General features: G+C 48.9%; 1 protein-coding gene across 1 annotated transcript in view; it reads right to left on the reverse strand.

The window, feature by feature from the left end:
- pgm1 (phosphoglucomutase 1) overlaps positions 1 to 4,166 on the reverse strand; it is a 130,871-nt gene extending 126,705 nt beyond the window's left edge. The window contains exon 1 of the mRNA XM_072511149.1: positions 3,752 to 4,166. Coding sequence (XP_072367250.1) covers positions 3,752 to 4,000 — 249 coding nt within the window. The 5' untranslated portion in view covers positions 4,001 to 4,166. The remainder of the gene's footprint in view (positions 1 to 3,751) is intronic.
- Positions 4,167 to 25,200: the final 21,034 nt, after the last annotated feature.

Raw genomic sequence — 25,200 nt, forward strand, 5'->3', positions numbered from 1 at the left:
CAGGTTGGGTCTCTTCTCTCTTGAAAGCGGAGGTGATCTAATACAAAATTTCTAAAACTATGAAAGGTTTTGATAGAATGTGAATGTTTCTTCATGTGGAGAAGGGCATCACAAGAGGCCATCAATACAATACTTCCACCAAAAAAATGAATTAGGGTATCGTGAATAAACATTTTTTCATCCAGAATGTGGAACTCACTTCAACCACTCCCTGTGGGAGCAAATATTTTAGGTGCATTTAAGTGGAAGTTAAGAAAGCATCGGAGGGAGAAGAGAAGATGGCTACAATGGAAGATTTTGATGGGAAACGATTGGAGAAAGGCTTTTTTTTGTTTAGAGTGCCCAATTATTTTTTTCCAATTAAGGGGTAATTTAGTGTGGCCAATCAACTTAACCTGCACATCTTTGGGATGTGGGGGCGAAACCCATGCAGACACAGGGAGAATGTGCAAACTCCACACAGACAGTGACCCAGAACCAAGATTGAACCCGGGTCCTCAGTGCCGTAGGCAGCAGTGCTAACCACTGCACCACCATGCCGCCCTCAATCGGAGAAAGCTGAGTGAAGCATAGATACTGGCATGGATTGGGGTTAGGCCCAAATGGTTTATTTCTGTTCCGTTTATCCTACGTAATAACACGAAGAACCTTTATGAAATACTGGCTGGGCTTCAATTGGAGACCTGTGTCCAATTCTGGGCACCACAATTTAGGAAGTAAGTGAAAGCTTTAGAGGAGGTGGGAAAAAAGATTTGCTAGATTGGTTCCATGAACATAGGACTTCAGTAATGTAAATAGATTTAAGAAACTGGGATAAAAGCAAAACACTGCGAATACTGGAGATCTGAAATAAAAACAGAGTGTGCTGGAAAAACTCAAGTCTGGTAGCATCTGCGAAGAGAGAAACAGAGTTAATGTTTAAAATTCCTCCCAAAAATTACTTTTTAAAAAAAATTGAGATCTGCAGTGCATCTGGGTCGAATACTGAAAGTGGGTCAATGACCTCCCTTCCAGTATCAGGTTAAGTCTGAGTGAATGATGAGCATGCTGTGACTGTCAGTGGACAATAAGTCAGGGGGCTGGTTCAGCTCAGTGGGCTAGACAGCTGGTTTGTGATGCAGAACAAGGCCAGCAGCGCGGGTTCAATTCCTGTACTAGCGGAGAATTCTGAATTCTCCCTCTGTCTACCTGAACAGGTGCCGGAATGTGGCGACTAGGGACTTTTCACAGTAACTTCATTGCAGTGTTAATGTAAGCTACTTGTGACAATAAAAAGATGATTATTATGAAATGGGTTACAATGCGTGGAGTGATTGGCAAGATAAGCAAAGAAATACTAAGTCCCAGAAGCAGTTACTTCAGGAGGAATGCTGGATGTGAGTGATAAGCATCTGCCTCTACCAAGGTCTTCCATGTCTATGAGAGTGGACATGCAAGAAAGAGCACCCATCATGCACCCGAGAGTTGCCATGCTAGGAGGGGGCTAGTTGATCATGGTCCGGAGACTTACTCTTCCCTTCTGCCTGCAGGAGAAATAACCCACAACACGAAGGAAAATAGGTCAGACCTGAGAACCCTGACAGTTGCTGTAGTGGAGGCTCTTGGCCTGGCCAGGAAGGCCAGGCCTTTGTTGATGGAAATGTGTATGAGGAGGACTAGAATGTGATTCCACCCCTGAACAGGTGTGGCACACATAGATGGGAGGAGGGGCTGGGAAGGCCAAAGAGCTAATTGTTTCTCCATGCACACTTTCTCACTCCAGACTGTCAGGTTACTGCCTTGACAGAGACTCTACAGTTCACCTCTGAGGTGGAGGACCTCCAAGTTTCAGAGGATGTAGTGGCACATCTTTCCTCAGCAGCCATCACCACCGCAGATACATTCAACTTGATGAGTTTGGATTTGCAAATCGGTTTAGGGTCATTGAGTACTTCAATGACAGCCAGGAACAGCTGGCAGAGGCTGTGATAGCTCTGAGCCCTGACAGGCGGAGGACTGTTAGAAGCCAAGTCCACCCTGAGCTCTAGATGATGATGAGCCTCTGGTGTTGACCATACTAAATTTCCTGGAGTTGCAGGATAGAACAATAGAACATCTACGGGAGCTGCAAAGGGCTATTGTGCAGCCATGTATGGACCATGGAGAAGTCCATACAGGACATGCATTCTACCATGTCTCAGGCTTCCTCCGCCAAGAGGTTGTGGCTGTCAAGGAGAACCAGATCCAGCAGACCACTCAGTGTCTGAGATCTAGGTGAGCTCTACGCCACAGTGGCCAGGTAAGAGAAGGATGGATGCTTGAAGTCCCGCCATTTCCCCCTCTATCTACAGTGGACAGGGAAGCCTATTATGCACTGAGAGGTAGCAGAGATTGAAAGAAATGGTGATAGGGTAAAGTGGAGTCCTCGATCTTATCAATCCAACAATTAAATGACAATAGTGCGACTACCGAAGACAAGTAAATTTGGGCCCGCATTTCCCTCTTCGCTAAATCCACAGAGGAAGCACACAAGTATTTAGTGCATATTACATTCATTTAAACAGTGCCTGTCACAATCATAGGATCTCCCAAGCTACTTTACAATCAATGAAGTATTTTTGCACTGTTGCAATGTAGGAAACACAGCAGCAAGCTCTCATGAACACAATATGTGATAACATGTTTTTGTGATATTGATTGAGGGACAAAAATATTAGGCTGGACACCTACCAACCTGAATTGCTATGTTCAACTACTCATTGAACCTCTCAGAAAATCAGGGTCGATTTGAGGGTTTTTTCTTGCAACATTAAAGTATGTTGCAGGCACAGCTGCTCTCAGCCTGGCTGTGTATTACATTTCAGACCTTTCCACTGGGTCCAAGGCTACGGTAGAATTTCAGGCAGATTTTCATTTCTGGACTCTACTTTGCACCCGTGCTTTAAACCTGCTCTGCGATGTATTCATTTTTGCAAGAAATAACACGTGCCACCTCCTCCAAATGCTGCAGTGACTTTTGCTCATTGCAACACAAGCATTCACCTCTTGAGCAACAGTGTGTTTAACCTGCCCCCTTACCATGACAACTGGGCCTGCAAGCATGAACTGCGAGGTTTGAAAATATACAACACGATGCAGAAAACCACCAAAAGTAGTTTAAAATCCTTGGTTGTAAACCTATATTGCTAGCAGACACGCCAGTATCTTATTACGAAGAAATGTCAGAGGCCAAACTGTCAAGAGGGACAGCAAGTCAAGAGAGCTGCAGAAGTGCAACAAAGAAAACATATTTTAAAATACATCTAACCAATCAAAAAGGCGAATCCCTGGAAAGTAATTCACCATGCACCTTCCATGCATGCATAGAAAAACCATTTTCAGTGTTGAAATGAACCCACCAGATTAATTTACATTCAACTTTTTGCAAAGCAATTGACTAACACGTTGGAGCGGCACAGAATCCTTGCAATCAAATAAGTGAACCGAAACATTTAAAAATGGGGTGCAGAACCGATTGCTGAAACAGCAAAAAATGGCAATTTCAATACAGCCTCCATCCTGGGGGAAGTATAAAATTAAACACAGGACATTTCTAAGAGGCAGCTCCGTTTCAAAGGTGCACAGTACAGATTAGAGGGGCTGCAGGGCCTATTTCTGTGTCGCGACATTATTTTCTGTGGTGATATCTCCCCTGCACAGTAAATAATTGCAGTGTGTTACTGGGGATGGGGGTTGCGATGTTAACAGTGGAGTGAGTGCAGTGTTTATTTACCCCGTTGGCCGCCGCCATCTGGATGATGAGCTGGATGACATGTTTATTGTAGAATCGGCCGTCTCCCCCGACCACCAAGACGGCGCACTGTCGCTCGGTCGGCTCGATCGCCGCCGCCAAGATGCTCTGGATGAAATTCTCGGCGTAGTGGGGCTGCGACTGGAAGACGCTGACCCGCTTCCTCAGGCCGCTGGTGCCCGGCTTCTGGTCGCCGAACGGGGTGGTTTTTACCGCCAGGATCCTGCTCATGCTTCAGTGTTGTTGTTCTTTTGTGTTGCAGAGATTATTTTGAAACACAATGATTGCCTATTGATATGAATATCACTCTGCCCCTCCCCAAGACTATCGGCACGACCCACAGGCTTTCTCACAGCTTCTTCTCCCTTCCTGCTCACCGCCTTTTGACAGCTCTCCTCCCCTCTCCTGCCTGTCCCGCCCTATTCCTTCCTAACTCCACCCCCCCGGCTGCCCGGCAACACGACCGCCGTCCTCCACAAGGTCAGACTGCAGCTGCTGTGCTGGGCTTCTAACTCCGGCAGACTACTCAGCAAGGTTTCACACAGATACCCTCCCAAGTGGGCGTGTTCATTGTGTGGGGTTCACACAGATACCCTCCACAGTCTCTCCAAAGAGGGCATCTTCACTGTGAGGAGTTCACACAGATACCCTCCACAGCCTCTCACAACAGGGCATGTTCACTGTGAGGGACTATCGTAGATACCCTCCACAGTCTCTCCAAAGTGGGCATCTTCACTGTGAGGGGTCACACAGATACCCTCCGCAGCCTCTCACAACAGGGCATGTTCACTGTGAGGGACTGTCGTAGATACCCTCCACAGTCTCTCCAAAGTGGGCATCTTCACTGTGAGGGGTCACACAGATACACTCCGTAGCCTCTCACAACAGGGCATGTTCACTGTGAGGGACTGTCGTAGATACCCTCCACAGTCTCTCCAAAGTGGGCATCTTCACTGTGAGGGGTCACACAGGTACCCTCCGCAACCTCTCACAACAGGGCATGTTCACTGTGAGGGACTGTCGTAGATACCCTCCACAGTCTCTCCGAAGTGGGCATCTTCACTGTGAGGGGTCACACAGATACCCTCCACAGCCTCTCACAACAGGGCATGTTCACTGTGAGGGACTATCGTAGATACCCTCCACAGTCTCTCCAAAGTGGGCATCTTCACTGTGAGGGGTCACACAGATACCCTCCGCAGCCTCTCCCAAGAGGGCATATTCCCTGTGAGGGATTAGCGTAGATACCCTCCACATCTCTTCCAAGTGGGCATGTTCACTGTGAAGGACTATCGTAGATACTCTCCGCAGCCTCTCCCAAGTGGGCATGTTCACTGTGTAGGGTTAACACAGAAACCATCTGCAGCCTTTCAAAATTAAATGGTCATTTTAACTGGGCAAGAGCTAGCTGTCAGGCCTTCCAACAGTGGAAGATGCCACAGCCAACCCTCTTTAAGTTAAAAAAAAAAGCAGAAGTATGAAACAAGAAAAAAACAGAAAATGTATCAGCATTTGTGGAGAAAGAAACTGACATAACATTTCAAATCTGTGACTTTTCATCGGAGCTGGAAAAGTTAGAAATGTAATTGTTTCTTATTAACTGAAACATAATTGGGCGATAGGGTGCATGCAAAAGAGTTTAAATTACAACAGCATGGACAGCACGGTAGCACAGTGGTTAGCAGCACAATTGCTTCACAGTACCAGGGTCCCAGGTTCGATTCCCGGTTTGGGTCACTGTGCGGAGTCTGCGCGTTCTCCCTGTGGCTGCGTGGGTTTCCTCCAGGTGCTCCGGTTTCCTCCCACAGTCCAAAGATGTGTGGGTTAGGTGGATTGGCTATGCTAAATTGCCCTTAGTGTCCAAAAAGGTTAAGTGGGGTTACAGGGATACAGTGGAGGTGTGGGCTTGGGTCGGGTGCTCTTTCCAAGGGCCGGTGCAGACTCGATGGGCCGAATGACCTCCAGCACAGTAAATTCTATGAAACCTATGAATCATTCATGGCGGAAGAAGAAATTATGAGGAAGCCCATGGGTTGTGCTGAGAGTCCTGGTTCAGAGCAAAATAGTGGAACAAAAAACATAAACAAGGGGTTGGATTCTCTGATTTTGAGGTTTTGTCCTCATGCTGGCATGGAAACGGTGGCATTTTCCGACAGAAAAAATGGCGTAAAGCGACCACCGATCCTCCGTTTGACTGGGGGCTAGCATCAAGGCAGTTCCGAGCACCTGCCTCTAGCTGCCGATACGGCCCGGAAAACTGCCGGGTCCATGACCGCACATGCGCACGGCGGCGTCCTGCAGCGGCCACGCTGTGCAGCATGGTGCCGGCCTCTCGCGGACCCGGCCTGCACAATAGTGCCCCCCCCCTTTGGCCAGGCTCGCCACTCCCCGGACTACCCCCCAACAGTGCCTCTAGCCCCAGCAAAGTCTCCCCTGCCCGAAGATATTAAGAACTTGGGTCCAGAAATGGGGTCCTGGATGTAACAGGCAATTCAAGAGTTAAACAGACTGAAGGAAAATACTGTTTGCCCGGGCTCAAAAGGATATGCCGACACCTGGCTGAGTCACATTGTCCCATTCAGACTTCAACTTGTTAGGGAATGCAGTGATTCAGCTACGATCCAATGTCTTTCAGGACATTCCTACATGACCAGCCCATTATCCTATTACAGAGTCTGATGGCCCATTTGCCCATCAATGGAAGGTAGTTGCGTATGAATGCCATAGATCTGTTTTTTTGTGTAAACGGGAGTGGGCAATCAAGCAGTCCAAATTACAGTTGATAAGTTCCAGTCTGAACAACGCAGTGGAGGACTTTTGTTTTGAAGAGCTGGGCCGAGCTTCACGAAAGAGAGAGAGGGAGAGAGAGAATGAATCGATTTGGAGCAGGGAAAGAGCGAAGGGTGTGAGCAGCCATGCGACGCTGTATGTGTCAGTGGAACGCGCACAGTATTTTCATGAAAAATGTTGTTTGATGGGAACTAATATTAAGGTAAGAAACTGCATGTTAGTGTTCCTTTAAAGTTTTAAAGTTTAAATATTGTTTCCTTTTATTTTGTTTCAATAAAGTTTGTTTATAAAATAACCAAGATCAATTTCTTATATTATCACTCCCGGAACAAATTGATCTTTTTGTACCGTCTTAAAACATTAAAAAGTTATGCATCTGGTTTAATCTCTTAGCCAGTTTAAGGGCTGACCGTAACATGGACCATTCAGATTTAAAGATATTAGCTGTCTCAAGCTCTCCAGGTGTGAAAGTCATCACACATGGTCTATAATGGAACTGACCACCCATCTCATTTGGAAAAGAATGTTGGGCTTGTAACAGGTCACATGGTGAGACAGCCATGTTTGTTATCTGCTTTTAAAACAGAAACACAGATTCCACCTGAAGCCTTCAACTAGCTGTAAGACAATCCAGCAGCCAAGATAATAAACAGCAATACATTGAAAGTGGGAGAAGGACTCTCCCTAACCTGTTTCAACTTCCAGTTCACCTGAGAACCAACCTTCTGGATATTCAACTGCAAGATTTCAGAGTTTATTGAAAAATCCTCTGCTTTACAAGAACTTCACTTCAACAAGCCTGCCACATAAAAGACTGGGATAATCATAAACGGTAATTATGTTGTTTTTTTCCCCCAATCTGTACCACCGTAGTTGATAATGTGGGCGAGTCAAGTGAGTGAGGCATCAGGTTTCTAAACCTCTGGGACAAATGTGTGATAACAAATAACGTCATTATTTTTAAATTCACAAAAAGGTTTGCTGATGGAATTATTTAAATTAGGACAATCGCTTCCCACATTTTGGATATAGGATTGTTGAGTGCTTCTAACATTTTCTGGAACATGGATTTGCCACGATTTGTAGTCAGCATTTCTACCTTGGTTCTTGGCAAGGTCTCAACAGTCCCAAACCTAAAATGCTCTTTTCTGTAGATGCTGACTGACCTGCTAAGTGTTTCAAACATTTTCTGTTATTATTAAATAACGACTTGTCAAGAACCGTGGTATGAATACTGATTAACAATAGGGGCGAATCCATGCTTAAAGGCTTCCAGCAATGAGCCAAACACAAGAGGATAATGGATAAGATAATCAGAGTTGCAATATTTTACTCATGTCTCCAGCCTTTACTTCTTCTCAATATTGCTGCAGGACTCTTTCTTTATCTCTGCTCCCTCTCTTCCTTCTCTTTTCTCTGTTGTGTTGTACACTGGTTTGGCACATTTCTTCTCACCCCATCACTTTGTTTTCTTCTACGTTTCTGTGAATGGATCTTATTATGTCTATTTATGTCTTGCATTTTGCCTCATCCAGCTATTGCCCTCTCTTATCTTTATACCTCACATTTTCTTCTTCACCTGCTGGTGCCTGTCTCCTCATCTGTGCTCATTGCTATTTGTATAGACTTATTGCTTAATTTTCTTTCAGCTTATTCTTCCCACAAACTTTCTCAGCCTCTTCTCTTACCATTGTTTTTTTACCAATGCACAACTAACCTTTTTTCTGTGCCTTTGCTCCCAATTCCAGCCAGCTTCATTTCTGTGGCTGCTTCTGATCTTGCACTGCGACCTTAACCCCCAATCTTTCCCACCCCAGTCACAATTCCAGATCTGACCACTGGCTATGACCTAACCTAAACCCTAGCCAAGATCCCATAACTATACCTACTTAACTGAGTGCTGACTGCAAGGCAAATTACTCCATAAATATCCAATACTTTATCTACATTGTAATATCATTTAAATTTACACCAAACAAAATATCAGAAATAAACACTGTATGATAAAACTAAGGAAAACATTGTTACAAACCTTGGTCAGTATCACTGGTTACTTCCATAATTGTAGGAAGGAACTTAAGCAAGGAGTCAGCAGGGCTAAAAGGGGTCACGAAAAGTCATTGGCAAATAGGGTTAAGGAAAATCCCAAGGCTTTTTACACATACATAAAAGGCAAGAGGGTAGCCAGGGAAAGGGTTGGCCCATTGTAGGACAGGGGAGGGAATCTATGTGTGGAGCCAGAGGAAATGGGTGAGGTACTAAATGAATATTTTGCATCAGTATTCACCAAAGAGAAGGAATTGGTGGACGTTGAGTCTGGAGAAGGATGTGTAGATAGCTTGGGTCCAAAAAGAGATCCAAAAAGAGGAGGTGTTGGGCAGCTTGAAAAATATTAAGGTAGATACGTCCCCAGGGCCTGATGGGATCTATTCCAGAATACTGAAGGAGGCAAGAGAGGAAATTGCTGAGGCCTTGGCAGAAATCTTTTGATCCTCACTGTCTTCAGTCCCGGAGGACTGGAGAATACCAATGTTGTTCCTTTGCTTAAGAAGGGTAGCAAGGATAATCCAGGGAACTACAGGCCGGCGAGCCTTACTTTAGTGGTAGGGAAATTACTGGAGAGAATTCTTCGAGACAGGATCGGATCTACTCCCATTTGGAAGCAAGTGGTCATATTAGCGAGAGGCAGCACGGTTTTGTGAAGGGGAGGTCGTGACTCACTAACTTGATAGAGTTTTTCGAGGAGGTCACAAAGATGATTGATGCAAGTAGGGCAGTGGATGTTGTCTATATGGACTTCAGTAAGGCCTTTGACAAGGTCCCTCATGGCAGACTGGTGCAAAAGGTGAACTCACACGGGATCAGAGATGAGCTGGCAAGATGGATACAGAATTGGCTAGGTCATCGAAGGCAGAGAGTAGCAATGGAAGGGTGCTTTTCTGATTGGAGGGCTGTGACTAGCGGTGTTCAGCAGGGATCAGTGCTGGGACCTTTGCTGTTCGTAGTATATATAAATGATTTGGAGGAAAATGTAACTGGTCTGATTGGTAAGTTTGCGGATGACACAAAGGTTGGTGGAATTGCAGATAGCGATGAGGACTGTCAGAGGATACAGCAGGATTTAGATCGTTTGGAGACTTGGGCGGCGAGATGGCAGATGGAGTTTAATCCGGACAAATGTGAGGAGGTCATTTTGGAAGTCCTAATACAGGTAGGGAATATACAGTGAATGGTAGAACCCTCACGTGTATTGACAGTCAGAGAGATCTTGGTGCACAGGTCCACAGGTCACTGAAAGGGGCAACACAGGTGGAGTAGATAGTCAAGAAGGCATACGGCATGCTTGCCTTCATTGGCCGGGGCACTGAGTATAAAAATTGGCAAGTCATGTTGCAGCTGTATAGAACCTTAGTTAGGCCACACTTGGAGTATAGTGTTCAATTCTGGTCGCCACACTACCAGAAGGATGTGGAGGCTTTAGAGAGGGTGCAGAAGAGATTTACCAGGATGTTGCCTGGTATGGAGGGCATTAGCTATGAGGGGACTTCTTTCTTCGGGCAGGACATCCAGAAGTCTGAGAACACGCACAAACAGACTCAAAAACAACTTCTTTCCCGCTGTTACCAGACTCCTAAATGACCCTCTTACGGACTGACCTCATTAATAGCAGCACGGTAGCATGGTGGTTAGCACAATTGCTTCACAGCTCCAGGGTCCCAGGTTCGATTCCCGGCTTGGGTCACTGTCTGTGTGGAGTCTGCACGTTCTCCCCGTGTGTGCGTGGGTTTCCTCCGGGGGCTCCGGTTTCCTCCCACAGTCCAAAGATGTGCAGGTTAGGTGGATTGGCCATGCTAAATTGCCCTTAGTGTCCAAAATTGCCCTTAGTGTTGGGTGGGGTTATGGGGATAGGGTGGAGGTGTGGACTTAGGTAGGGTGCTCTTTCAAAGAGCCGGTGCAGACTCGATGGGTCGAATGGCATCCTTCTGCACTGTAAATTCTATGATAATACTACACCCTGTATGCTTCATCCGATGCCAGTGCTTATGTAGTTACATTGTTTACCTTGTGTTGCCCTATTATGTATTTTCTTTTATTCCCTTTTCTTCCCATGTACTTAATGATCTGTTGAGCTGCTCGCAGAAAAATACTTTTCACCGTACCTCAGTACATGTGACAATAAACAAATCCAATCCCATCCAATCCAAGAGGTTGAATAAACTTGGTTTGTTCTCACTGGAACGAAGGAGGTTGAGGGGTGACCTGATTGAGGTCTACAACATTATGAGGGGCATAGACAGAGTGGATTGTCAGAGACCTTTTCCCAGGGTAGAGGGGTCAATTACTAGGGGGCATAGGTTTAAGGTGTGAGGGGCAAGGTTTAGAGGAGATGTACGAGGTACGTTTTTTACACCGAGGGTAGTGGGTGCCTGAAACTCGCTGCCGGAGGAGGTGGTGGAAGCAGGGACGATAGTGACGTTTAAGGGGCATCTTGACAAATACATGAATAGGATGGGAATAGAGGGATACGAACCCTGGAAGTGTAGAAGATTTTAGATTAGACGGGCAGCATGGTTAGCACAGGCTTGGACGGCCGAAGGTCCTGTTTCTGTGCTGTTCTTTTCTTTGTTCTTTGTTCTTTGTAATTGGACTTCAAGTTTTGTTTTGATTTAGTGAGTAGATTTACATCCCAATATCTCATTAAACAATAAAGTGACCTGGATACTTTAACAATATTCTTGTGAATTGTTCTGATGCGTGCAAGACAAAAAGTTTTGACAGAATGTCTCTCTTTACAGGGACACTCAAGTTCTCTACTACCAAACAACTATCTGAAAAGTCGTGAATAATGCTGAACATTGTGCAATCATCAGCAAATATCCCCACTTCTGACCTTTTGATGGAGGTTAATTAATGAAGCATCTGAAGATGGTTGGGCCTACCACACTACCCTGAGGGGCCCCTCCAGTGATGTTCTGGAACTGAGACAATTGACCTCCAATAACCACAACCATCTTCTTTGGGGCTAGGTATTACTCCAATCAGCGAGAATTTTATCCTTAATCCCATTGACTCCAGTTTTGCAAGGGCTCCTTAATAACACGAGGTCAAATGCTACCTTAATGTCATGGGCAATTGCTCTCTGCTCGCCTCTGAAGTTCAGCTCACTTGTCCATTTTTGAACCAAGGCTGTAATGAAGTCAGGTGCTGACTGATCCTGGCAGAACCCAAACTGAGCATCAGTGATCGGGTTATTAATAAACAAGTGCCACTTGATAGCATTGCTGATTACCCCTTTCATTACTTAACTGATGATCAAGAGTAGACCGATGGAGTGGTAATTGGCCAGGTTGGATTTGTCCTGCTTTTGATGTACAGCGACATATCTGGACAAATTTCTACACTTACGGATAGATGCCAGTGTTGTGGCTGCACTAGAACAGGGTTGATATGCATTAGTGTCTTGGACTTTGGGTGCAGGGCACAATTTTGAAATTTGATGGCATGAAACTTGAAGTGTCGAAACGCTGTTGAAGATTGCATTAAGCTTCAAGAGGACATCGATAGGTGGCGGAATGGGTGAACTCATGGTAGATGTTGCTTAACACAGAAAAGTATAAGATAGTAGATTTTGGTATGAATAATGCGAAGAGACAATATAGGCTAAACAATAGAGCAGAATCATAGAATACTTATAGTGCAGAACAAAACCATTTGGCCCATCGAGTCTGCACCGAGCCTCTGAAAGAGCCCCCTACCCAGGCCAACTCTCCTGCCTCACCACTGTAACCCCATCTAACCTTTAGACACTAAGGGCAATTTAACATGGCCAATCCACCTAACTTGCACATCTTTGGACTATGGGAGAAACCGGAGCACCCGGAGGAAACCCACAGAGAAACGGGGAGAATGTGCAAACTCCACACAGATAGGTCAGAATCTATCCTGGGTCCCTGGCGCTGTGAGGCAGCAGTGCCACTGTGCCACAGATAAATACAAGATAGTACAATTTTAAAGGATTGCAAGTAGAGAGAGACCTGGGGTGCTTGTGTTCACACTTTTGAATGTGGCAGGGCAGTTTAAGAAAGCTGTCAATAAAACATATGGGATTCTGAGCTTTATAAATAGAGGCATCGAGTATACAAGTAAGGAAGTCAAACCTATATAAAATATTTGTTTATCCCCAGCTTCAATATTGTGTTCAATTCTAGGCATCACACTTTTGTTTGTTGATTTGTTGGCGTCTTCATGTTCCCAGAAGGTTATCTGGATCTCCACCTCTGTCTGTCCTGTGCTGCCCTTTTACACATTACACATAGGTCAGCTACATCCAGCCAATTATATCCATCATCAATTTTCTCCTCTGCTTCCCTCTACTACATTTTCTGTTGATTTTTCCTTCCGATAATGGCCCGTAACTTCCTCTCCGGTTAGTGACTTAATTCGCTGGTCCGCTGCACATACGCAGCGTGATGACCCGGAAGTGCGTGCTTATGGACATGCACGCTGGAAGCGCATGGCATTCAAACTCGCAGCCATTTTGTTTGCCTACTTGAAGCCCTGAGCTGCGCTGGAGCTGCTGAATGAAAAAGACAGATACAGCGCTAACTTGGACCACTTACCCCGATGTTAGGTTAGTTTTTATACTTCTTTATATGCACTTTTTGTTTTCAGTCTACAGAGGCAGGAGGCATCGGGAGACTTTTTTTTTGTAAGTTAATGTTTTATATTATTGGCGTTTAGCGTTTATAAATATGTTTAAATGCAAATAAAGTGAAAGAAATTTTTTTTTTTAAACTTTGATTTGTCATGAGACTGTTAATTCTATTAAATGAACTATAACGGATAGAGTGAGGTGATCACTCGCTAACGAGTATGATTGTCCACCAAAGATACTCTTGTGTTATTGGTTACGGGTTGTCTGGGTCCTTGCATGGCTGATCATAGAGCCGCATCTTCAATCATTCATTTGGCAGGAATTTCCTGAAAGGTTGGGTCGGTCCTTGGATGTTAGGTCATGGTTATTCCTTTCTCAGGCTTATTTTCTGGGCTCCTCTAGCCATCGGATGTTCTCAAAGAATTGTGACCTTTCAATCAAGAGGTTCCTCCAAGCAGGTCTCTTCCCAGGCATTGACGACTATGTTGCATTTCTTGAGGTAAGCCTTCAAGGTATCTTTAAATAGCTTCCTTTGTTCTCCTCAGGATGCTTCCTTGAGCTGGGTGAAGGAGATTTGCTTTGGCAATCAGGACTTTGACATCTTAAGCATATGGGCGGCTCTGCGGAGTTGCTTTCAGATAATCATGGCCTCAATATTGGTGCTATTGACTCTATCAAGGCCACTGATGTGAGCACACCTGACATCCCAGCTGATTCAGAGCTAAAGTACACTTGGATTTTGCAATGTATTATAAACTGTGTTGTTTAAGAGTCTTCCTGATGTAATGTTCATCCTTGCGTGCCTCAGTGATTACTTCAAATTCTTTAACAAAGTTTAATGCTGTAGTTGATATTTGCAAGTCTCCTGTAATGTGAACTACCTCTCTGACAGATATTGCCCTTCCAAAAGTATGTCCTTCATTTCCATCACCCTCCGCTCCTCCCACCCACAAAAACGAACATCCAGTTCAAAAACATGAGTCTCCCGAACCGGCATCAACTTCGCCCTGTCCCTAACTTAAAATGCTGTCAAAATTGACTCCATATCTTCAGCGTGGCTACCACCACCCAACTACCTGAGTATTTCCCTGGGGAAAATGGGAGTGTTACTGCCGTTGCCAGCGTCCACAACCCCAACCCCCTATAAGAGCCTGCCTCCACCCTCACCCACATTCCCACTGGCTCCCTAACCTAGCCCAGCGCCTTCTCGGTTTTCGCCACCCAATAGTAATACATGAGATTTGGAAGAACCAAACCCCCCGACTGTCGCCTTCTCTGAAGCACCATCTTATGAATCCTTGCAACCTTACCCATCCATACAAACAACAAAATCAACCATTCCAACACCATTTAAGACCGGTAAACACTGGAGTAAGAATCAAAACCGCGGCAAGATATTCATCTTTACCGCCTGCACCCGGCCTATCAATAATAGGGGAAGGCTGTCCCATCTCAACAAATCTACCTTAACCCCACCCACCAAGCTCGTAAAATTCAATATATGGAGCTGGGCCCAGTCCCGAGCCACTTGCACTCCCAGGTACCTGTGAGTCATCACCACACAAAACAGTAATCCCGCCTCTTTTATTACATTCCTGTATCATCTTTTATTACACTTCTTTGTGTGTTTTGATATATTATTGAGTGTAATATGTGTTACTCAAACCATGGTTACTGATGAGGTCTTCTGAATCTCGATGAAGAAGACTCGAACTCGTCCAGTAGTAACAAAAGTTTTATTCAGTAACTATAACAATAATTGCGTGAGTTCTTTACTTTAACATTGATACTAGTGATAAGGTTAACAGGATCTAACTACAGTAACTATGCGTAACTACACTAACCATCTGAGCTAATTTGATACTCCTGTCCTGGTCACAGTACACCCGAAAGAGAGAGAGAGACACACAATGTGATTGCTTTTATACTCCTGTTGGTCCGGCCCTCCAGTGATCGTCTGGTGCTACTGATTACACATTAATCCCTTATGTATTTGCACATATAGAGATCACCACACCGCCAAGCCAGCTCTTGCCCACGGAGAGGAAACCAAAAAGCACTCACTCTTCTCCACATTCAATTTATATCCCGAAACCCCCCAAATCGCCTAAGCAGCCCCATTATATCCCCCACCGTGGGACCCAGGTTAGAAATATTCAATAAAAGGCTGTCAGCATACAGAGACACCTTATACTGCACGCCCCCCCCCCCCACCTCACTATCCCTCTTCACTTATCCAAGCTCCTCCGAGCAATGGCCATGGGCTATGTTGCCAGCATAAACAAAAGGGGGGACATGGGACACCACTGTCTCATTTCCCTATGCAGTTGAAAATATCCTGAGTTCGCCTCATTTGTACAAACACTTGTCTTCGGTTCCTTATTTAACAATTTGACCCATGCCACAAACTTAGGCCCAATACCAAATCGCTACAGCACCGCAAACAAATAACTCCGCTCTACTCGATCAAACGCCTTCTCCACATCCGGCATCACTGTAGTGACCTCTGTATATCAATATACATGATCAATGTATGTAAAACTAGTTCAGTCAATTCAACACTAGGGGCGGGATTCTCCGATCCCCCCGCCGAGTCGGAGAATTCCCGGGGAGGGCGGCGTGAATCTTGCCTCGCTGCTCCGACACCGGCTGCCGTATTCTCTGGCGCCGGTTTTCGGCCGGGGGTGGGGATCACACCACGCCGGTCGGGGGCCGTTGGCAGCAATTCTCCGGGCCCCAATGGGCCAAGCAGCCATCGGTTTCCGGCCAGTCCCACCGGCGTGAATTGGACATGGTCCCACAAGGCGGGACCTGGCTGGTAGGCCGGCTGGTGCGGTCCTCGGGGGGGGGGGGGGGGGGCACGGTGGCCTGGCCCACGATCACGGCCCACCGATCTGCGGGCGGGCCTGTGCTGAGGGGGCACTTCTTCCTTTCGTTCCGGCCGCTGTAGGGTTCCGCCATGGCCGGCGCGGAGAAGACACCCCCCTGCACATGCGCGAGAGTACGCCGGCCGGTCCCATGCGTGGAACCATGTCGGCGGTTCTGCGCACGCGCTAACTACCGCCAGTCCTTTGGCGCCAGCTAGCGCGGCGCCAACCCTCTGGCGCCGGGCTCGCCCCCAGAAGTGCGGAGGATTCAGCACCTTCCAGTCGGCCCAATGCCGGAGTGGTTCGTGCTGTTTTTTACGCCCTCGTCGGGCCATCGTGGGGTTTCAGGAGAATCCCGCCCGAGATGCCTCACTATCAGGTAATATAAAAAGGACTTTCCCGCTCTTTCTGAGAGAGTGTGCTTCAGGAGAGTGAAGTAGCTAGAGAGAGAGAAGTTATAAGTTATTTCATTATTACATTGTATGGTTGGTTCATTATCTTTACTGTATTTTATTTCTTTTACTAGTTGAGTATTAAGTAAAAAGGACTCACAAATATTATTTATATTATTCAATAAATTAGTTAATCTTTACTATTTAATAGAAGACTATTGTTCATTTCATCAACTCGGCTGGTTCAAAAGAGTAATATACTATATTACACAAGGTAATATAACAATCACCACCACCTCCAGCTCCCCGGGAAGAGCATCACGTTTAACAAGTGCCGTACATTTGAGGACAAGTACCGACACTTTACAAACCCTTACTGATTCTCCACAATCACCCACGGAAGGCACTTCGCCAACACTTTGGCAAGAATCTTGGCATTAACATTTAACAGGGATATTGGCCGATATGACCACACCCCACCGGGTCCTTATCCTTTTTTAACAACAGCAAAATAGATGCCTGTCCCATTGTCTCCAGAAGCGCATCCTTAGCCACCACGTCCTCAAACATCTCCAACACTGGCGTCAACCAATCCAAAAACCTCTTATAGAATTCCACCAGGAACCCACCCAGCCCCGGTGCTTCAACCATTTGCGTCTTCCCTATCGCCATCCGAACCTCCTCAATCTCCACTGGCTCCTCCAACCCTGCCTTCTCCTCCTCTCCTACTTTAGGACACTCCAACCCCCTAAGAAGTCTCTAATCTCTGATTTCTCCTCCGGGGGTCTGACCTGTACAAGCTTTTATAAAACTCCTCAATGCCCTGTTCACTTGTTCCAGCACCACCACCATCCTCCTTGCCCCATCCCAAACCTGAACAATCTCCCGGGAGGCCACTTGCTGGTGCAGCTGTCCTGCCAACAAGCGACTGGCCTTCTGCTCGTACTCGTATACCACACCCTTCGCCTGCCTCAACTGACGTACCGCTTTCCCTGCAGACAAAAAGGCAAACTGCATCTGCAGTTCCTTTCTACTGACCAAAAGCACTGGAGTGGGATCCTCCGCATGCTTCCCATCAACCTCCAAGATTTCATCTACCAGATGCTGATCGTCCTCTCTTGCCTCCCTATCCACCTGCTCCTTATTCAAGATGATCTTGCCCCTTACTACCACCTTCAGTGCCTGACCCAGCCCTTTCTCATGGGTAGAGTGACGATGAAACACATGGAAACATAGGACTGCTTCTTGTTGGCCCTCATGTTGGTGACTGTCAGTACTTCGCTGAAGTAAAACCAGGAGAACTTCCCTCAGAATTAATTGATTCCAGCTTTCATGATGCTTTACAGCACTTTTATTTAGCAGTATTAAAGTACCCTTAGACTGCTAACACTCTCAGAAACTTTGAAACAATGAAGAAACATTTTATTCACTTAAAGTTGGACTTAAGGGTAAGAGAGTCCAGAGAGAATATATTTTGAAGTATACCTGGCATGTCAGTAAAAGCTTTTTAAAGATATTTGCTACCATTTTATAAAAGAGTTAGAATTTCCTTCTTCCATCTAAATCGAGAGTCCATGGGCTGTCAAAAATGCAAGTCACTGACATGTATTGGTATGGCCAAAGTCACGATGGAGCCTAGGCTTGAACCCTCATCCCCACTATTTGCGTGAAATCATACAACCAAACTAACTCCCGTGTGCAGATCGACATAAGTACAAACAACAACAATGGAGTTTCACATGCAAACATTATGTTGTTGTTATGAGATGCAACAGTGAGATCAGTGACGGGATTCTCCAGTTGCTGACGCCGAAATCGCGTTTGGCGATCGGCCGGAGAATCCCCATTTGCGCCGAAACCGGGGGTGGTGCAGCTTTTGCAATGCTCCGCCCCCTCGAAAACAAGGTACTGAGTTCCCGGCGGTGTGGAACACTTGTCCTTTTTATTTTCATGAACCCGGCATGGTGGCTGCAGACTGAGTCCAGCGCCACCACAGTCGGGGGGGGGTGAGCCGTTCCTTAGGCAGGGGGGGGCTTTGGCGGGGGCTGGGGGCACTGGTAGGGAGGTGTTCCGGGAGTGGCGAGGCTGATAAAAGGGGTAGGCCGGGTCTGCGTGCGGCAGGCGCCATGTTGCACGGTGCGTTGGGCAGCATGGTGGCACAGTGGGCTTGCCCTGCTGCCTCACGGCGCCAAGGTTTCAGGTTCAATCCTGGCTCTGGGTCACCGTCCGTGTGGAGTTTGCACATTCTCCCTGTGTTTGCGTGGGTTTCACCCCCACAACCCAAAGATGTGCAGGGTAGGTGGATTGGCCACGCTAAATTGCCCCTTAATTAGAAAAAATGAATTGGGTTCTCTAAATTTATAAAACAAAAAATGTTGCACGGTGCGGGGGCAGGGGCTGCAGTACAGGCCGAGACCACCGTATAGCCCGTTGGATCTGGGGGTAAGCACAATGCTAACATGTCGGCCTTTCACCCCCTGCAGACAATGGACTTCGGAATCCAATCAGGGAATGGTGGCCTTCATCCTAGTCGCCGCAATCCTGTGGATGCACTGATGCTGTACGAACAGGAGCTGCTCGGTGAGGAACCTGCAGTGGTGGAGCTTACCCCAGAAGAACGGGAGGCAGCCGGTGAGGTTAGAGAACTGGCAGCCAACAGGCTGAAGAGGAGGTGGGAAGGCGGCGCCGCATCAGGCTCGGTGTGTACCGGCAGCACCTGTCATTCAAAGATCTGCCGGACCGGACGTGCCCCCGAAGACTCTGGCTGAGCAGGGCGACAGTGCAACATATCTACTGGATCATGGCGCGGCTGGAACCATGGGGCTATGGAGGGGGGCACCCACTCCCAGTAGCCATCAAGGTGAAGATAGCCTTGAATCTTTACTCCACGGGGTCCATCCAGGCGCCAAGTGGGAATCTGTCTGGGATCTCGGATCCGGGCAGCACGGTAGCATTGTGGATAGCACAATTGCTTCACAGCCCCAGGGTCCCAGGTTCGATTCCGGCTTGGGTCACTGTCTGTGCAGAGAATGCACATCCTCCCCGTGTGTGCGTGGGTTTCCTCCGGGTGCTCCGGTTTCCTCCCACAGTCCAAAGATGTGCAGGTTAGGTGGATTGGGCATGATAAATTGCCCCTAGTGTCCAAAATTGCCATTAGTGTTGGGTGGGGTGATAGGGTGTTGGTATGGGGATAGGGTGGAGGTGTTGACCTTGGGTAGGGTGCTCTTTCGAAGAGCAGGTGCAGACTTGATGGGCCGAATGGCCTCCTTCTGCACTGTAAATTCTATGATAATCCCGGTGTGCAGGTGCATCCACGCCATCACGGAGGCCCTGTAGGCCTGGTCAGCACAATATATCAAATTCAATGTGGACCAAGTCGACCAGGGTGCCCAGGCATTGGGGTCGTTGCCGTAGCCGGGCTGCCCCAGGTCCAGGGTGTGATAGATGCATGTCCCCCTATGAGCACCGGCCCATGACAGACCAGTCTTCACAAACCAAAACGGGTTCCACTCGATGAACTTGCAGCTGGTGTGTGACTATGAGCTGCATATTACGCATGTCTGTGCCCGGCATTTGGCCCCTGGGCGACAGAGGTTATCCGCCGTGGTCGTGGCTATTTACGCCTATCCGGAGGCTACAGACCGATGCGTAGACCCGCTGCAATGATGTCTATGCAGCGACCAGGGGCGTGCCTGTACGGTGCATCGGCACCCTGTTCTGCCTGCTGCCCATCAGATGTGCCAGGAACGGGGGGGGGGGGGGGGGGGGGGACTGTCCGAGGCACTGTGGTGTTCCAGAAGCTCCCCTGTGGGAGTCACCGATATGGTCCTATCACCTCCTCGTCCCTAAGGTGCCCGATGGTCCTCGGGCTACTCTGTGGGACGGGGCCATGACTGAAACAGACTCCTGGGGTTCCCCCTCCAACTGGCGCTGCCAGCCCTGGAGGCCCGCTCATGTTTTGACCTGGTCTTCATGCTTGCGGCCGTTGATCTCACAGGGACTGGCCACCTCCCTCTGGAGCTGTGCCACATCACTCTGTGCCCAGCGCCGCCATAGTCGGTGGAGGAGCCATTCAGCTGGCTGGGGGTGCTTCGGCGAGGGCTGGAGGGATTGGTGGGGGCTGGTCCGGGGGTAGTGAGGGGGGTTACAGGGAGGCACTATCTGGCAGGCCGGATCTGCGCACGACCGGCGCCATGTTGTATGGCGCAACCACTGCAAGTCGCCGCCACGGAACCATCAATTCTCCATCTGTAAAAGCCGGGGGTTTTACGTGACGCAACTGCTAGCCCCCCACCGGGCAGAGCATCAGTGCGGGGGCGCCGCCGACTTTATGGTTGTAGAACTAGACACGTACTCCAGGCATAGCCTCAAAATCGGAGAATCCAGCTCTTAGTTTCTCAAACAGAGAATCCCGCCCTCTGTCTCTGAACCAGACATCACTGGAGCTGCATTCTCGGTTCCCCGACGGTGAAATTTGCCGCCAATATCGGGAGCGGCGGCGGTTTTTATATTCTCCACTGCCTCCGGCCATTGCCTGAGGCCTGCCCCGCGATGCTCCCCGACCTGCCGAGTTCCCGACGGCATGGGTTACGTGTGCTCACACTGTTCGGGAGCCTCGCATGGCAGCTGCGGACTCAGTCCGGGGTTACCACAGTCGGGGGAGGACCGATCCGCGGGCAGGGGAGGGCTTCATTCGGGACTCGGGACACTGTGGGCGGGCGGTCTGCGGCGCGCGAGCGGCCAAAGGGGGGCACTACATTTGCGGTCCCGGTCCGCGATCTGAGTCCGCCATGGAGTACGGGGAGGCCCGCTGCAGGCCACTGCCGTGTGCATGCGCGGCATCGGAACTGGAAGTGCTCAGGGCCGTATCGGCAGCTGGAGCTGTGAGCTCTACGCTGTCTCCCTGTTAGCCCCCAGCAAAGGGGGAATCGGTAGCCGTTTTACGCTAGTTTTCCTTTTTCCGTTATCGTGCTGGCGTGGGGTCTCAGTCTCCAAAACGGAGAATCCAGCCCCTGGTGTCTTATCAAAAGCAGCAGCATCCTTCCTATTAATTCTGATGTGTCTTTTTGTGGTGACAAGCAAAAGTGGATGGGTTGGACCAGAGTGGTCGTGTCCTCAGCTGCAAGCTCTGGGCTTGACTACCACTCTGGGACTTGATGGCCATGGACGGTACTTTCATAACATGGCCAAACATGTTGATTATCAAACAGCCAACCTTTCCAATATGCTTCGGTAGGTGGCCGGAGTGGGAGAGTTTCCTAGTCAGGCAGAACCATGTGGTAGTTGCAACTTCCCCACGCTAAAAGACTCAACGCAGTTTCTTGTCACAGGCTGTGTTCTGTGGCAAGGGTCCTCATTGTGAGGGGCTGCTAGAGAGAGGGTAGGGCCACTTGGTGGACCCTGGGATCTTTTGCCCTATCTAAATGGTCCACATACAAAAAAGTTTGAAAATCACTAATAATATTACAAATGAATAGGAGCCACATACATCCCAAAGCAGCTTCATTGGTTTTGAAAAGGATCATTATTTCAGATTGAATTTGGAACCTAGCAAAGAGACCCAAATGTAATGGGCTGGATTTTCCGCCGGCGGGGTGCTCCATTTTGCCGGCAGCCCGGGGGTTTCCCGACGGCGTGGGGCTGCCCCACAATGGGAAACCCCATTGACCAGCCGGCATAACGGAGCATCCCACCGGCGGGGTGTCACAGAAATATGGCGGGGGGAGAGAATCCCGCCCAATGGGTGGGATTCTCAGTCGGCCAACGCCAGAATTGGGGGGAGAATCGTTTTTGACGCCAAAATCGTGGTGGGCGGCAGTTTCATGACAAATCGCAATTCTCCGGTGCCTCCACAGTGGCGTCAATGCATTTCGCTCCGCACGTATAGTAAACGCCGGAGGAAAATATCATTAGCGGGCCTGACCCGATATTCTCCGGGGCCTCCGCTATTCTCCGCCTCCACCGGGGCAAGGTTCAATTGTGCTTTGAAAAATCGTGAAACTGGCGTGGCTGCTGAGGGAGACAGAGGGGGCACGGAAAGTGTCCAATATCACCATAGTTTCCTGACAGTCGTGCCGCTGGCCGGGGGGCTTCTGCCAGGGGTGGGATGAGTAGCGGAGATCACAGGGCTGTGGGGCCGGGGTGGATGGATACGGAACACCATTGCAGCAGCCAACATGCAGCCATGCAGCTGCGCATGCCGCTGACTGCCTACTGTGAACTGAGGGCCACAAGATGTACGGGAGTTCCCTCAGTCCACCCCCCTAGCTGCCCTCTGGCCCCAGCTGACCTATCAGCAGGATGGGCTCGTTCGAGCACAGCCAATGCCATCTTGTTGGCTGGGGTGAGTGCGTATGAGGAGTGAAGTGTGTATATGCGGCTGCAGCTTGTCAGCCTGCCGAGTGTCAATCGCAAATCCGGCAAATCCCGCATCATTTCTCATTGGAATCGATTGTGTTCCACGTGGTACTGGTGCCAGCCCCTCCATAGTCACTGAATCGGTCCAGGTGTGGTGCCAGTTTTGCTGCCGTGGAAGTCTGCGAATCCTGCCCCAGCATTAATACTTAGGGCTGGATTCTCCAGCCCCGTTGCTCTCAAGGGAGAGTGGAACGCGGCCAGAGAATCTTGGAAAAGCCCTCCAGCAATACTCCCGATAGACTCCGCGCCTTGCGAGATTCTCTGGTGTCCCGCGAGACATTTGAGACGGAACCCCGCCCCAAATAGGCAGGATTGAATGATGCTCGCGGAAGTAGGTCTTAAACCTACTTGTGACCTACCTGTGCGGGATCCACCGGCCTCCCTCAATTATCCGCCTACCCAGGAAGGGTGCAGCCGGGCGCCGATCAGTGCTCGTCCAGGCGGAACAGCACCCTGGGGTCTCCCGGGCTATCAAAGACCCCTGGGAGGTCAGGGCAAGTGCAGGATGGCTCCCTGTCCCTCCCCCTTGAACGTGGGCACCTTGGCACTGCCACCCTGGCACTGCCAAGCCAATAGGAGCACTGCCTGAGTGCCAGGATGGCAGTGCAAGGGTGCCCAAATGCCAGAGGGTGAGGGGAGGCATGCCCATGAAATGTGGGTGGAGCGGGGGGTTTGATGGGTGGGGATTCTAGACCGGACGGGGTGCTTTAAGGGCGCTTGGGATGGCCTGAAGAGGGAGGACCGCCAGGCACCCCATAGCAGGGTGTCAACACTGGAGGGGTGTGGGGCAGTGTTCATGTGTGTGGGATGTGACATTGCCCATGGGAGGGGGAGACTCGCAAGCTCACTTAGAGATCGGGGCACCCTTTCAAAATGGCAGCCCGATCTCTGAGATCAGCTTCCCAGCGCTAAAAAAAAAGGTCTCATTGAATAGCAGTGGGGAGCTTGCCAGCAGAGCCGGCAGGCACTATCTGGATGGTCGGGTCCACGCACAGCCGGCGCCATGTTGTACAGCGTGGCCGCTGCAGGTCGTCGCCGTGTGCATGCGCGACCACCGATCCGGCAATTCTCCAGCCGTTTATATGAGGAAGGCCATGCGTTTTATGTGGCACGGCTGCTAGCCCCTCACCGGTCAGAGGATCGGTGCTGGGGCCACACCAATGTTTCCCACGTAAAATGCCATAGTCTGGACATAGCCTGGAAATCGGAGAATCCAGCCCTTAGTCTCAGGAATGGAGAATTCCACCCAATGCATTCTGTCACACCAGAGTGGTTCCCGCAGATGTATGAAAAATGAGCACTTAGTTTTCTAAAAACAACATGGAGAATGAACAAGTTGGAACAAAGAGGAGTTAAGGGGGTCAGGTGACTTCCCTCTGTCTGCCAACATACAGGAAACTGCCAAAGGCTGGATGTAGCATACTTTTCACATTTTCTCCCACATTTACATCCATCAACAATAAACAATAATCAGCAAGATATGTCAATCCCCATAATAACAACGATCCCTGCTACCCACCAACCCCCAAACCTCAACCCACATGTTTACATAAACAAATGACAAAAAGGAATCAGGGATTACCTGTAGTCACCCTTAATCTTACACAGCCCCCCCCCCCACCCCAGGTCTCCAGCTCCTCCCGTCCACTGCCTCTTGTAAAACTCCTCCTCCCAACCTCGGTTCCTTCCCCCCAACTTTCCACCCCGGCTAGACCACTCTGACCCTGTTCTGCCAGGCTCCGATGGCCGCAGCCCCTCCTCCCACCTCACTCCTGTTCACTGGCCGGCTTAAACCGGCCAGCGTGGAGGCCCCCGCCCGGGTCCCTTTCCCACTTGCCCGGCCCTAGGAAAGCCCAAAGATCCCCTGTTAGCACACAAACCCCGCATATCCACCTACACCCCAAAGAACTCTCATTTCGAGTGAAAGTCCCGTCCCTTCCCTTGTCCAAATATATACCACATTGGCTCCTTTAGTCTCTACACACGCGCGCAGTGATACAAAAAAGAAGAAAATACAGTCATGAGGTTACATCGGCACATGTCCATTCCTCAATTTGTCAGTTCTGCCACAGTCCTTCTGCTTTCGCAAACTCCTCCGCTGCTTCCGCCGTTCCAAAATAAAAGTCCCTGAGCTTGTAAGTCACCCTCAGCTTCGCTGGATATACAATGCCGCACTGCACCTTGCTAATGTACTGTGCCCTCTTCACCCGGTTGAAGGCAGCCCGCCTCCTCGCCAGCTCCACCGTAAAGTCCTGCTATACACGTATACCAGCTCCAGCCCACTGCACCACCCGCTTCTGCTTGGCCCAG

The sequence above is a fragment of the Scyliorhinus torazame genome, chromosome 7, assembly GCF_047496885.1.
Source record: "Scyliorhinus torazame isolate Kashiwa2021f chromosome 7, sScyTor2.1, whole genome shotgun sequence".
NCBI lineage: Eukaryota > Metazoa > Chordata > Chondrichthyes > Carcharhiniformes > Scyliorhinidae > Scyliorhinus > Scyliorhinus torazame.